The sequence below is a fragment of the Bos indicus genome, chromosome 29, assembly GCF_029378745.1.
Source record: "Bos indicus isolate NIAB-ARS_2022 breed Sahiwal x Tharparkar chromosome 29, NIAB-ARS_B.indTharparkar_mat_pri_1.0, whole genome shotgun sequence".
Lineage (NCBI taxonomy): Eukaryota > Metazoa > Chordata > Mammalia > Artiodactyla > Bovidae > Bos > Bos indicus.
Genome location: NC_091788.1, coordinates 39,696,546 through 39,711,397, shown reverse-complemented (window position 1 = coordinate 39,711,397; position 14,852 = coordinate 39,696,546). Strand labels below are relative to the sequence as shown.

The window sequence follows — 14,852 nt, the reverse complement described above, 5'->3', positions numbered from 1 at the left end:
TATGATAAGGCAAAAAGATAGGATACTGGAAGATGAAGTCCCCAGGTCGGTAGGTGCCCAATATGCTACTGGAGATCAGTGGAGAAATAACTCCAGAAAGAATGAAGGGATGCAGCCAAAGCAAAGATAACACCCAGTTGAGGGTGGGACTGGTGATATAACCAAGATTCAATGCTGTAGAGAGCAATATTGCACAGGAACCTGGATTGTTAGGTCTATGAATCAAGGCAAATTGGAAGTGGTCAAACAGGAGATGACAAGAATGAATATAGACAGTCTAGGAATCAGCAAACTAAGATGGACTGGAATGGGTGAATTTAACTCAGATGACCATTATATCTACATATGTGGGCAGGAATCCCTTAGAAGAAATTGAATAGACATAGTCAGCAAAAGATTCTGAAATGCAGTACTTGGATGCAGTCTCAAAAATGACAGTATGATACCTCTTCATTTCCAAGGCAAACCATTCAATACCACTGTAATCCAAGTCTATGCCCGGATCAGTAATGCTAAAGAAGCTGAAGTCGAACAGTTCTATGAAGACCTTAAAGACCTTTTAGAACTAACACACAAAAAAGATGTCATTTTATAGGGGGCTGGAATGTAAATGTAGGAGTGAAGAAACACCAGGAGTAACACACAAAATAGGCTTGGAGTACAGAATGAAGCAGGGCAAAGGCTAATAGAGTTCTGCCAAGAGAATGCACTGGTCATAGCAAACACCCTCTTCCAACAACACAAGAGAAGACTCTACACATGGACATCGCCAGATGGTTGGAACCAAAATCAGATTGATTATATTCTTTGCAGCGAAAGATGGAGAAACTCTATACAGTTAGCAAAAACTGGAGCTGACGGTGGTTCAGATCATGAACTCTTTATTGCCAAATTCAGACTGAAATTGAAGAAAGTGGAGAAAAGCACTAGACCATTCAGGTATGACCTAAATCAAATCCCTTAGGACTATACTGTGGAAGTGAGAAATAGATTTAAGGGACTAGATCTAATAGATGGAGTGCCTGAGGAACTATGGACAGAGATTCATGACATTGTACAGGAGACAGGAATCAAGACCACCCCCAAGAAAAAGAAATGCAAAAAAGCCAAATGGTTGTCTGAGGAGGCCTTACAGGTAGCTGTGAAAAGAAAGGAAGCAAAAAGCAAAGGACAAAAGCAAAGATATACCCATTTGAATGCAGAGTTCCAACGAATAGGAAGGAGAGATAAGAAAGCCTTCCTCAGCGATCAATGCAAAGAAATAGATGAAAACAATAGAATGGGAAAGACTAGAGATTTCTTCAAGAAAATTAGAGATACCAAGGGAATATTTCATGCAAACATGAGCTCAATAAAGGACAGAAATAGTATGGACCTAATAGAAGCAGAAGATATGAAGAAGAGGTGGCAAGAATACACAGAAGTACTGTACAAAAAAAATCTTCCCGACCCAGATAATCACAATGGAGTGATCACTCACCTAGAGCCAGACATCTTGGACTGTGAAGTCAAATGGGCCTTAGGAAGCATCACTATGAACAAAGCTAGTGGAGGTGATGGAATTCCAGTTGAGCTATTTCCAATCCTGAAAGATGATGCTGTGAAAGTGCTGCACTCAATACGCCAGCAAATTTGGAAAACTCAGCAGTGGCCACAGGACTGGAAAAGTTCAGTTTTCATTCCAATCCCAAAGAAAAGCAGTGCCAAAAAATGCTCAAGCTACAGCACAACTGCACTCATCTCAGATGCTAGTAAAGTAATGCTTAAAATTCTTCAAGCCAAGCTTCAGCAATATGTGAACCATTAACTTCCAGATGATCAAGTTGATTTTAGTAAAGGCAGAGGAACTAGAAATCGTATTGCCAACAAATAATGGATTATCAAAAAAGCAAGAAATTCCAGAAAAACACTTACTTCTGTTTTACTGACTATACCAAAGCCTTTGACTGTAGGGATCATAATAAAATATGGAAAAATCTTAAAGAGATGGGAATACCAGACCACCTGACCTGCATCTTGAGAAACATGTATGCAGGTCAGGAAGCAACAGTTAGAACTGGACTCGGAACAGTAGACTGGTTCCTAACAGGAAAAGACTACGTCAAAGCTGTATATTGTCACCCTGCTTATTTAACTTATATGCAGAATACATCATGAAAACGCTGGGCTGGAGTAAGAACAGGCTGGAATCAAGATTGCTGGGAGAAATATCAATAGCCTCAGATACGCAGATGACACCACCCTATTGCAGAAAGTGAAGAAGAATAAAGAACCTCTTGATGAAGGTGAAAGAGGAGGGTGAAAAAGTTGGCTTAAAGCTCAACATTTAGAAAACTAAGATCATGGCCCCTGTCCCATCAATAGATGGGGAGACAGTGGAGACAGTGGTTGACTTCATTTTTCTGGGCCCCAAAATCACTGCAGATGGTGACTGCAGCCATGAAATTAAAATACGCTTACACCTTGGAAGGAAAGTTGAGACTAATCTAGACAGTATATTGAAAAGCAGAGACATTACTATGTCAACAAAGGTCCGTGTAGTCAAGGCTATCATTTTTCCAGTGGTCATGTACGGATGAGAGAGTTGGACTATAAAGAAAGCTGAGCCCCGAAGAATTGATGCTTTTGAACTGTGGTGTTGGAGAAGACTCTTGAGCATCCCTTGGGCTGCAAGGAGATAAAACCAGTCCATCCTAAAGGAAATCAGTCCTGAATGTTCACTGGAAGGACTGATGCTGAAGCTGAAACTCCATTATTTTGGCCACCTGATGCAAAGAGCTGACTCATTTGAAAAGACCCTGAAGTTAGGAAAGATTGAGGGCAGGAGGAGAAGGGGATGAGAGAGGATGAGATGGTTGGATGGCATCACCAACTCAATGGACATGAGTATGTGTGGAGTCTGGGAGTTGGCGATGGACAGGGAGGCCTTGCATGCTGCCGTTCTTGGGCTCACAGAGAGTTGAACACGACTGAACAACTGAACTGAACTGAAGTTGTTGAATATAGTGTCAGATTTCTTTCCTTTTTTTCTTTTAGTTTTCTTTGGTTTGGTTTTTTATGGGCAGTATTTTTGTTTTTACTTAGAAGATATTCCACTCTGAATGTAGAGTCATAAGTCTGAATTTTAAAGCCACTTAAGTAATGTGTTGTTGTAGGTAGCTAGTCAACAACTTGATGCAGTTAGATTTATTAGTCTTTGTTCTCAATTTGTTCACTTCAGTTCAATCCTTCAGTTGTGTCCGTCTCTTTGCAATGCCATAGACTGCAGCATTCCAGGCTTCCCTATCCATCCCCAACTCCCAGAGCTTGCTCAAGCTCATGTCCATCGACTTGGTGATGCTATCCAACCACGTCATCCTCTGTCTTCCGCTTCTCCTCTTGCCTTCAATCTTTCCTAATATAAGGGTCTTTTCCAATGAGTCAGCATGTTAGTATGCAGTCAGTGTCTTTTAAAATCAACCAACATGTATTAAAGTCCTCTCAGTCCCCACTGCACTCCCAACTCTAGGCCAGAAGCACAAAACTGCGGAGAGTGAAGGCTGATTCCAGCACATCGCTGTGGAGATTTCATTCCCACTGTTTTTTAGGGAAAAAAAAAATTGTTAACATTAAAATCAGTAGATTGTACATAAATATCCAAACTTCTGATTCACTTGAAAACATGGCCAACTGGCCTGCTTTCCAGCATGGGTGAAATGGAGGGAAGGCTGCTCCCAGTGGTAAGGCCTGTGCTGCCCAGATTCCAACATGGCCACCTAGTCCTAGTATCATATCTCCTGCCTCCCGGGGCCATGAGTTTGTGAGAACTAGACTGCTAGGTCTCTTAAGATAAAGAGTACTTTTGTCTTGATCAACTTTGACTTTGAAGCCTTTAGCCCAGAACTTAGCATACAGTTCTTCCTTATACAGTTGTTGTATGATATAAAATATCTTGTGGATGCATATGACATTTCCTCCAATACTGAAACCATGCAATTGAAGTACTTCTCTGCCCTAAATCTTTGATGCAGCCTGGCATCATAGGTGCCTCTGATGTCTGCCATTAGACCCACTACCTAAAGCCAGTTGTATGTCCCTGGGCTGTCCCTGAAGTCTTCACTTTGCCATTTGACAACTTATCATCCCAGCCATCTCTCCAACGAAGACAGCAATGCATATCTCATGAAGTGGCTAGGAAGATGATATGAAACCATGAATTTCGAGCATGGTGCCTAGTATGCATTTTCATGATGTTCTTAGCTGTTTTTTTCTCCAAGTAGTGAAGGTTCTCCGTCTTCTTAGATGTCCATGCAGATCAGTTTGATTTTCCAGCCAAGCTTCAAGGAAGAGATTATGGTTCAATTCTCTGTATTCTGAAAAGCTTCAAAGGCCACTCACCAAGGACACTAATGAAGGTAAAGATTTTATCAAGACCTTTGTGTTTTTTTTTTTTCAGATCTTTTAGTGGCCTAAAGGGAAAAACTTGGGTAGGTCAGAGCATATATAACTACGGGCTCTTGGTCACCACTACATGCTAAGAACCCAAACTTCCCTGAGTACCTGGAGCCAGTAAAGAAGCATGAAGTGGATTGTGCTCCTCGGGCTGGTGGCCTTCTCAGAGTGCATAGTCAAGTAAGTATGGGGATGTAAGCCACATTATGTTCCTTTCTCGGATTTTTCTTTTCATCTGATTATTCCACCCATCAGGTTTAGAAGGGAATGGAATCTTTCCCTAAGAGTCTTAAAGTTCAAATCTTTATTATTGATAAGTAACTTGCTCTAGGAATTGTAGATGCCAAGGTCTTATGTAAATTTGCATGGTTGCACAGTTCTTGGGGTCCAGTCATATCATGACCTATTGAAAATGCAACTCCTTGCAACTGTTCAGTGCACAGTCTATGCAGATGTCGATGTGGTCATGTGGAATAGCACTTTTCTACATTTTATTCAACATTTCCTCTTTGTTCACTCTCTACTTCAGTGTGTATATGCCTATGTCTGCATCTCTGTGACAATGTCATTTATCTCTCCATCTCTTTGGAAGTCACTAGGAGTGTATTTCTCTTTGTGCTGTTTTCTTTTAATTTTTCATTTCACTCATTCTTCCTTCTCAAGCCTCTGAATTTCCCTTACTTGTTCCCTATATCTTGGATTCTTCTTTCAACTCTTTCTTCTCTTTCAACTTGGAGAAAGATACACTGTTTTATATACACTGTTTTATGTCAGACAAGCAGTGTGACCACAGTCAACTCAAAACTCTTGCATTTCAAATTGCTCCCTTGTAAAAGAAAATAAGAGTCCCCCTTCTACCTTCTTCCTTGAGGTTCTATGAGAAGGAATGAGTTCGATGGCAACAGTGATGCTAATGGCTGTCATTGTTGAGACTTCCTATTTATCAGGTACCTTATATCCATCACTTCACTCATCCCCAAGATATTCTATTTGGAGGGTTTGTATTGTCACATTCCACCATTTTACTGAAGGGGATACTGAGACCCCACATGGTCATATGGCTTACCCAAGATTGCAGAAAAGAACCTGTATTCAAATTGGTGTCTTTGCCATGGTATATGCATAAAATTCTGATAATAATGTGCCTCATAAAAATGATTAGAATATACACAGGGCCATTACAATGACAGTTATATCCTAACACTGACAGCTTGTTGTAGCATCTTCTTTGTTTTCTTTTTCAAATGTTCTGTGAAAGAATACCTCTAAGGCAAGTGAAGACCACGAGAAAAACCCTCAGTGGAAAAAACATGCTGAAGAATTTCTTGAAGGAGCATCCTTACAGACTGTCCCAGATTTCTTTTCGTGGCTCAAATCTAACTATTCACCCGCTGAGGAACATCATGAATGTGAGTATTTTGGGAGGATGGTGCTCCAGAGCACCCCCTGGTGCTCTAGCCTAACACTGGGGATCATCTGGAGATGCCAGGTGGGATGGTGGGGTTGGTTTTCCTGCAGGAGGCAAAGATACTGGAAAACAGGGACCCCAACCAGAGGAGAAGGCACTCTTATCCTCAACTGTTGGTCTTTGTGACTGGTCTGGGCAATTACCAGGTGGCAGGTAAATATCCATTTCTGTGTCATACATGTGTCATTTGTTTGAGGGCGATTGTTCCTTCTTAACTAAGTGAGCCACTCAGTTACAGATGAAGAGTGAACCATCACTGATCAAAAGGTAGAACCACCTGTAAAGCAATTGTGAATCCCCAGGTAGAGGAATTCAGTTTCCACAGATGCAAGAACGATGGCAGTAAAAAGTTACTGAACCTGTATTTTGTGTATGGCCATAAGAATCAGTGTGGTTACTGTTTTTAGATTAGAAAAAGGGATTATTTTGTCTTCAAGATGACTTCAAGATGCCCATTCCAGCCTGAGAGATAGGCAAAGAGTAAATACATGTCAAATGAAAGGGTCACCTGTGTGGTGTTGATTGGATGTGGTCTGAGTTTAGAGGGAGTGGCTGGGGTTGATCAAGAAGGATCTCATGGAGAAGGGGCTGCTAAGGCTGGGATTGAAGAGACTATAGAGCTTCTCAAATGAAGGCACCAGAACTTCCCTGGGTGTCCAGCAGTCCTGGAGGTCCAGTGGTTATGCCTCTGGGCTTCCCATGCAGGAGGTACCACTTCAACGCTTGGTCATAGAATCAATATCCTGCATACAATGTAGCACAGGATAAATATATCTAATGCAGATACCTCTGTGACCAAAGTTTGTGAGCTTCACGGTGGCTAGAAGTGGTCTCAAGAGATATGTGACACCCAGAGGGAGGCATCAGTGTGGGAATAGAGGGTAGCCAGTTCTGCACTAACCCACTCCCTCCTCCCTTTAGTTGGTCTACGTGGGTAACATCACCATTGGAACACCCCCTCAGGAATTCCAGGTTGTCTTTGACACAGGCTCATCTGACTTGTGGGTGCCCTCCTTTTGTACCATGCCAGCATGCTGTGAGTACAGACACCCCGTACCCGGACCATCCTTCACTTGCCCTGCCACCCTGTTTCCACCCTTGGCACCTGATGGCACTCATCTCTTGTGTCTGCAGCTGCACCGGTTTGGTTCAGACAACTTCAGTCTTCCACCTTCCAGCCTACCAATAAGACCTTCACCATCACCTATGGATCTGGGAGCATGAAGGGATTTCTTGCTTATGACACAGTTCGGGTAACAGTGTAACAAATGCTGAGACAGGACTGGCTATGGAATGACCTCTGCTTGGAAAACAGATGCAGGAACATCTGGCAGGACCTTTCCTAGCCTAACTCCCATAGATATTGGCCATCTTATCCACAGGATCGTGTCTCTGGGGAGGCAGTGCCTATGGTGACACACGAGCAGACAGATTAGGTAACCCAGAGAGTGACTTGAGGTGTGGACTTGCAGCTCCTCTGCCCATGAGCAGTTCATTTTGCTGGGAGCGAGACGAAGGGACAAAAGCACCCACTTTTATATCAGATTGTTCTAGGCACTTTCAGGTGGTAACTGGTTTAATCCTGCAACAATCCCACACAGCAGTTACTCTGATTAGCTCATGAGACATATGAGGAAACTGAGGTGCAGACAGCAAGGGCCTTGCTGAGGGCACACATGTGGTAAAAGGTGGAGTTAGGCTGGCTTTTCAGGACTGAAGTTGTTTTGGGGTGTCTGGGGACAGGATAAAACTGATCTGCAGACCCTGGGGGCAGTCAAGGCCTTCAGGTATCCAGAGTGGGAAACTGGAGGCCTGAGAAGTGATGGGGCCTGATAAATGAGTTCTCATTCTAGAGGACCCTTGAGAGTCTAATAAATCTATGGCTTGCCTCCCCCAAAATACCTGAGTAGTTCCCCTCTCTCTCTTTCTCTCTCATACACACTCACAGAAAAATACACATATCCCCCAAAGTGAGTTCCCCAGGCAGTAATTTCATAGAACCCTGCAAGCAAGATTGTGTTTTCGGCTTCTGTCTTCCTGGACAGATGCAGAATCCACAGTACCTTACAGAGAATGCAGTCCATTCCTTTCATTAGGTCACAGTGATGCTAAAGAGAAGGCTGTCTTGCTGTTGATTGCTTTGTCCATAAGGTGGCACCAATGGGACCTGGCCTGACTCTTGGTTGCCCCACCTGGACAGAAGCCAAGAGGCAAATTTGACTGACTCAGGTGGTGTTTTTCAGAGGTGCAGAGGTTTTAAAATTCACAGCCTTTCACAAATGGAACCCAAATTCCCCTCCCAGCTAGGTCTAACTGTCTGTGGGCCACCAAAGACAGAGCCCAGCCTAAATTATTCTCTGAGGATCTAATGGCAATGCACCCCAGCCAAGTCCTAGGCCCACTTTATGTATCTGTAAGTGAGAACACTCTTCTTTCCCACAGATTGGGGACCTTGTAAGTACTGATCAGCCGTTCGGTCTAAGCGTGGTGGAATATGGGTTGGAGGGCAGAAATTATGATGGTGTCTTGGGCTTGAACTACCCCAACATATCCTTCTCTGGAGCCATCCCCATCTTTGACAACCTGAAGAATCAAGGTGCCATTTCTGAGCCTGTTTTTGCCTTCTACTTGAGCAAGTAAGTCTGAGATGGACAATCCCTTTCTCCAAATAAGCTTTAAGATGCTTTCAGTTACACAAAAATTATAGAACACTTTATATAGAAGTATCCTGAGAGATAATCTAACCCAGGATAACTATGGCCCCAGGGCCCTACCTTGCTTCACCACAGGCTTTTACAAATAAAAGTTAATTGGAACAGAACCCTACTCATGGGCTCAAGACCAGTAACTTGGTCTAGGGGGGTGAGTGAGGAGGATGCTAATGGAAGGCAACAGGAAGCATGTTGAAGGAAAGGCATTAGGATTTGCTTATGAATTTGATAAGGAAGGAAGGAGAAGGATGCTGGATATCTTTCCTTCCTCATTAGCATTTCACTGGGAGCCCAGGACCAGCTACCAAATTTGTGGAGCCAGTAAGAAATGAAAGTGTGGGACACGAAAATGTGGGACCCCCTTGTTCAAGAAATATTAGGCATTTCAAGTCAGGGAGAGCAGAGGTGAGGTCCCTTCTGAGTGTGGGGCCCTTTGGACAGTAGAGGTCATAGGCCAGTGAAGCCAACTCTGTGTGACCTGAACCCATACCCTTAGAACTCTCAGGCCTTGATTTTCCTGACAAGGGGAAAGCCAAAACACTTCAGCACTCTGTCCTCTGAGGGTGTCTGATCACTCAGGTCCCTGGAGGCCCAGGGCGTCTTCAGAAGACGTAGTGGGTGGAGCCCAGCCAAGTGATTCAGCTTCTAACCTCCTCTGTGCCACTCATGAGACAGTAACAGACCTCAGTCTGGATCTCAATCTCTCCTAGACCCAATTTCTGCATCTGTACATGGGGACCTTACTAGTGCCTTGACGGGTGTACAATCACAGCTCTCAGACAGTGCTATTATTACTGTCCTCCAAGATTCCGCCCCCTCTCTTCTCTACAGAAACAAGCAGGAGGGCAGTGTGGTGATGTTTGGTGGGGTGGACCACCAGTACTACAAGGGAGAGCTCAACTGGATACCACTGATTGAAGCAGGCGAATGGAGAGTACACATGGACCGGTAAGCCTCTCCCTCTGAGGGTCAGCCCAAGTGATGCTCCTGCTACTGTACATGGACACAGGCAGACACACACAAATACATTCTCAGACACACAGTCACACAGACATATATACCAGTCACAATGACACAGACAGACACACAGACACATGGAAACACACAAGTAGACATATAAACATACACAGAGACACATAAAAACATGCATAGCTAGTCAGAGACACACAAAGCCACACAGAGACACATACAAACAAACACACAAGCACATAGATACACAAACAACTCATTGGGTCATAATCCCCAGGCCTTCTGAGAAATACTCTGACCAGGGCCCTAAAAGGGTCCGGAGAAGTCTGTGCAGCTGAGAGAGGGCTGCACCCATTGCCCTTTGAGGTGTGGAACAGAGTTAGAGGACTCTAAAATGTGGTGAACAGACGATCAGGGAGAATTTCACCAGCCTAAACAGAGTTATGATAAGATGACTGGCTTTCCAGGGCTACCTAAGACATAGGAAGTTCTCAGTACAGATAAATGTCATTTTAAAAACAGGGACAGTCCTGAGAAATTGGGGAAAATTGGTCTTCTTACGGAGCAGCTACGTAGCAGTGGAGAGAGGTTGGCTGCAGTCTTAAGATGTGAAAGCAACTAATAGAAAAGTCAAGTTCTTCGGCACACAGTGGGATAGGGGCTATTACAGAGAATCAGGAAGGTGGGATCCAGGAGTGACCTGAGGATAAGAGGCATAATTGATAGGATTCTGTGTGATACCCTCAGACAAAAGCTAACCTGTCCTTTGGAGTTTCTGTGGGCTAGTCATTTATTTCATGGCCAGGGTCTCAGGGTCTGAGCTTGTTGTAGGAGCAGTGCTTGGAGACACCCTCTCCCATAGGAGCCCCTCTCTCCCCCTATTATGAGAATCTGCTGCCCCTGCAAATCTCCATCTTCACTCTGTGTGCGACCCGTTATTTGTACCCCACCAGATACAGCTCTCTGGAGGTTTCTTATTGTTTTCCAAGTCTTTATTCACTCATTGAACAGACAAGCATTGAGCATCCACTGTGTGCCAGGCCCTTTAGGGAGGCAAGGAGAATAATACTCACCCTCACATCTAAGAAGGCAGATATACATGAAGTGACTCACCCACATAGTGAATTGTGACTTTGGTACATGCTAGACATGAAGAGGAGAAGGCAATGGCAACCCACTCCAGTACTTTGCCTGGAAAATCCCAGGGATGGTGGAGCCTGTTGGGTTGTCCTCTATGAGGTCACACAGTCAGACATGACTGAAGTGAGTTAGCAGCAGCAGACATGAGGAAGGGTCTACAGAGAGTGATCAAGACAGGAGACTGAAAAACACCAGGGGAAAGACTTCCTGAAAACAATACAATTATGGTGGAATCTGGAAGATGAGAAGAAATTTGCTAGTCAAAGGGGAGTGGAGTCTTCCACTCCCCAGGAAGGAAGGCCATCTTGTGTCAAGGTACAAAATATCGTAGTGTATTCAAGTAGTGCATTCAAGGATGTCAAGAAAGGTGCTGTGTCAAGAGCAAAGGAAGAGGGCAAGAGATGAAGGGCTGTTTAGGAGACAGTCAAGAAGGGGGCAACTCTGGGGAGAATCAGAGTGACCTTGATGCCCTCTTTCTTTCATTGTCTCTCAGCATCTCCATGAAAAGAACGGTTATTGCTTGTTCTGATGGCTGTGAGGCCCTTGTGCACACTGGGACATCACATATCGAAGGCCCAGGAAGACTGGTGAATAACATACACAGGCTCATCCGCACCAGGCCATTTGATTCCAAGGTGAAGGGTCATGCCCCAAGGTCACTCCCAGTCTCCACACACAACAAGGATCTCCAGGGCCAACCTCTCTCCCTCTCTCTGTAACAGCACTACGTTTCATGTTTTGCCACCAAATACCTGCCCTCTATTACTTTCATCATCAACGGCATCAAGTACCCAATGACAGCTCGAGCCTACATCTTTAAGGTGAGGGGACAATATTGAGGGTTGGTTCTCAAACTGGAGCTTGCAGGAACCCTTGAGCTGCTGCTGGGAGGAGGGTGCCCTCTGGAGGCCATGTCACACCATTGCAGATGCTGCTGAGCCCTGTGGCTGGGCCAGTGCCTCCCACAAAACCAATCACTTGAAAGTAAAGGGCAGTGTGGGACACTGATCTTCCTGAAATAAGTGTGGAGATACCACACCATATGGCATGGTGGGAGTCAGGCAGAGGGGAAAACTAAGGTCTTCAGTCCTCAAAGAACTTCAATTCAATCTGAACCTTAAGTGCATGAACATGAAATTCAGCACTAGGAGTCCCTGAAATAGGCCACATTACAAGGAGAATGGCTGGGGGCAGTCCCAGTGTGATGTCCCAGCATAAGTTAACAGTCTCCCTTCCCTTCTCAAAGTTTTCCTGGTTTGTATGATAAATTACATGGTCAGCCTAGTTCTCAGCTGCATCTTCCCTTTGCTCTGGCCAGGTGCCCCCTTTGTGAGTTGGGGTACCAAACCCCTCTGTGGGGAGGTTGGATGCTAATGTGAATAAAAGGTGGCCAGTGACTGCTCAGCCCCAGCACAGGGTGGAAGCTTAATGTCAGCTCCCTGCGAGAGTTCAGAGCAGGCTGATGGACTCAAAGAAGGCTTTGAGGAAGAGAGGGAATTTCAGGAATTCCAAAACCACAAACTCATTGAGCCATATGGAGGGTTGCTTGGTTCTAGGCAGAACTACACTGGATTCCATGCAAATGACATCTCAAGGTGGTCTGCACTGGGGCAGTGGGGACTTACGAGGGGTGATGAGGGCTACGGACTGACCTTTGGGGCTGGGGAACAAGAGTACCTTACCCACCCAAGCCTGGAGTGGCCAAAGAGGGTGAGTGTGGGCTGAAGGAGGCTTCTCAGAGTTCCTGAGTTAAGTCTTCAAGAACGTGTTGTGGGCACTGCTCTATTTAAGATGGATAACCAAAAATGAGTTAATTTGTAGCAGAGGGAACTCCACTCAGTTATATGACAGCCTGGATGGGAGAGGTGTCTTTGGGACCAGGATACCCGGATACATATGGTTGAGCCCCTTTACTGTCTACCTGAAACTCAGAATATTGTTAATCAACTATACTCCAATACAAAATACAGTTTTATAATAAAGTATGGACTGTGGGGATGCAGGAGGAGAACCAGCATTCTCTGCAGAGAAAACAAGGAGCAGGAGTCAGAAGGAAAGAAACAGGGAATGAGGTGAACTATGGACACACTTGTTCTTTTCTAAATAATTATAAAGAAGTGTGGCTAATCTTCAGTGTTGCATTAAATTCTGCTCACAACAATGTGACTCAGTTATACACATAAAATATATATGTATTTCTTATTCTTTTTCATGTGGTTTATCACTGAATATTGAATATAGTTCCTTACGCTCTACAGTAGGACTTTGTTGTTTTTCATTCCTATGTTTCCCCAACTGCCAGTCCTCCACTCACCACACCCTTCCTCATGGCAACCTCATGTCTTGGCCCTCTTTGGTTTTGGATGAAATCTCATATCCCCTGCTGCTGAGAAAACCCCTTGATACTTACCAAAAGAGGGAGATAAAACAAAGAATTGTGCTGGGTCTGGATATTGGGGGGAGTCACTGGTAAGGGCTCATGCTGACTAACATGTATCTCTGACTCCCCCAGGATTCTAGAGGCCGCTGCTATTCCGCTTTTAAAGAGAACACAGTGAGAACATCTAGAGAGACCTGGATCCTCGGTGACGCCTTCCTGAGGCGGTATTTCTCAGTCTTTGATCGAGGAAATGACAGGATTGGCCTGGCACGGGCAGTGTAAATGCTTAGAGTGGTTCAGGAATCAGTAAGGCCGTTCCTAACACACACTAACTCACACTTTGGGCACTCTTGCCTAGGATGCTGGTGAACTGTATTTGGTGGTCTGTACACCCTATTCTCAGTAAAGAATAAAGGGTTTCACTCTTAATGGTGCTGAAACAAATGGTTGATTCTGTTTGTGTCTGGGAGTGAAGGATCTAGAACCAATTCTGAATCAAAATTGAGAGGAGCCTTACTCTAACTGGCTTCAAGGAAAAGGGACACTTATTGAAATGATTCTGGGAATCCAGGACACAAGAATCAGAGCAAATACAAAGATCTCAGTGAATGGACCCAAGAAACTAGAAGTCATCAATTCACTCTCACCCTCGCTCTTTCCGTTTGGTCTTCTTTGATGATCTTAGCCTGGCAACTTTCTTCCTTAAGGCTTCTACACCTAGTGAGGGAGTTCAGGCTACCTGACCTAGGGTTTTAAATCCCGAAGGCATCACCCAGTAAGGAAAGAAGATTGCAGACATGAGAGTTCAAGGGTGTTCCCTGAATGACCCACCTCAGATCACATGTACAGCCCCTGCTCAGCCATCCTGTTAGGGAAATGGGGTCTTATGACTGGCTTTATATGGTGTTTGGCCCTGACCCAGTAGCACACAGATGGTCGATTTCCTCCAGAACTACATGACTAAAGTTGGGGAGAGGCAGCCCCAAGGATAGGGACTGCCAGATGGTCTAGGCCATGGAATGGTTTGTGATGAACCACCAACTCCACCACCTCCTCATTCAGAGGAATTATAAAGGATAATGAAATAGACTCTCTTTATCCCATCTCAGATGATCTTATCACTGGGCATGTCCTCTAGGGGATTTGGGTAGGGTACTTCATATAGAGCTGGTTCCCTTTTGTTCCCACGTCCCAGTCACCAGCTCTCTGCCACATATGCCTGCTCTGTCCTTTTTAGTCCCACTTGGTAAGTGGTGGCCCCAGTGGATCCCTGAGCCATCCCCCTCCTCCAGGGCCCAGAATGCCCCTTCCTTGGCCTCCAATGCTGCTGGGGAGAATGCAATGCATGTATCAGGAGACCCAGGGAACACATAGCCCTCAACCATTCTGAGCTTCCTCCAGGTGTGGAGCTACATAGTATTTGCTTGGAGCTGCCATGGTTAGGTAATTTTGCAGTGGAAGCATCTGTTCTTTCCACCTGGAGGGCCTCAATAGATGCCTCAGCTGAGTCAGCAGGGGTCACAGGTTGATTTCTTTTCAGATTGACTGGTATTATCTTTGTTGTATAAGGGACTCTCAAGAATCTTTTCAAGCACCACAGTTCAAAAGCTCAATTGTTTGGCATTCACCCTTTCTTCTGTTACAGCTCTCACATCTGTACATGATTACTGGAAAAATCATAGCTTTGATGCTACAGACCTCTGTAGCAAAGTGAGTCTCTACTTTTTAATACAGGTTTTTCATAGCCTTTCTT

At 44.7% G+C, this 14,852-nt stretch overlaps 1 protein-coding gene across 1 annotated transcript; it reads left to right on the top strand.

Annotated features, from left to right (window-relative positions):
* The first annotated feature begins 4,437 nt into the window (after positions 1–4,437).
* LOC139180553 (pregnancy-associated glycoprotein 1-like) lies at positions 4,438–13,543 on the top strand. Its single transcript, XM_070782385.1, has 9 exons — positions 4,438–4,611; positions 5,690–5,840; positions 6,821–6,935; positions 7,034–7,152; positions 8,342–8,535; positions 9,442–9,558; positions 11,213–11,354; positions 11,442–11,540; positions 13,232–13,543. The coding sequence occupies exons 1-9, from the start codon at positions 4,559–4,561 to the stop codon at positions 13,379–13,381; spliced, it is 1,140 nt and encodes a 379-aa protein (XP_070638486.1). The 5' UTR covers positions 4,438–4,558; the 3' UTR covers positions 13,382–13,543.
* The last annotated feature ends 1,309 nt before the right edge of the window (positions 13,544–14,852 follow it).

Excerpts from the sequence above, each read along its gene's own strand:
- LOC139180553 (XM_070782385.1), top strand. The coding sequence starts at position 4,559 with ATGAAGTGGATTGTGCTCCTCGGGCTGGTGGCCTTCTCAGAGTGCATA. Across the intron at positions 4,612-5,689 it reads TTCTCAGAGTGCATAGTCAA|AATACCTCTAAGGCAAGTGA; the intron begins GTAAGTATGGGG and ends GTTCTGTGAAAG. Across the intron at positions 11,541-13,231 it reads CTCGAGCCTACATCTTTAAG|GATTCTAGAGGCCGCTGCTA; the intron begins GTGAGGGGACAA and ends TGACTCCCCCAG.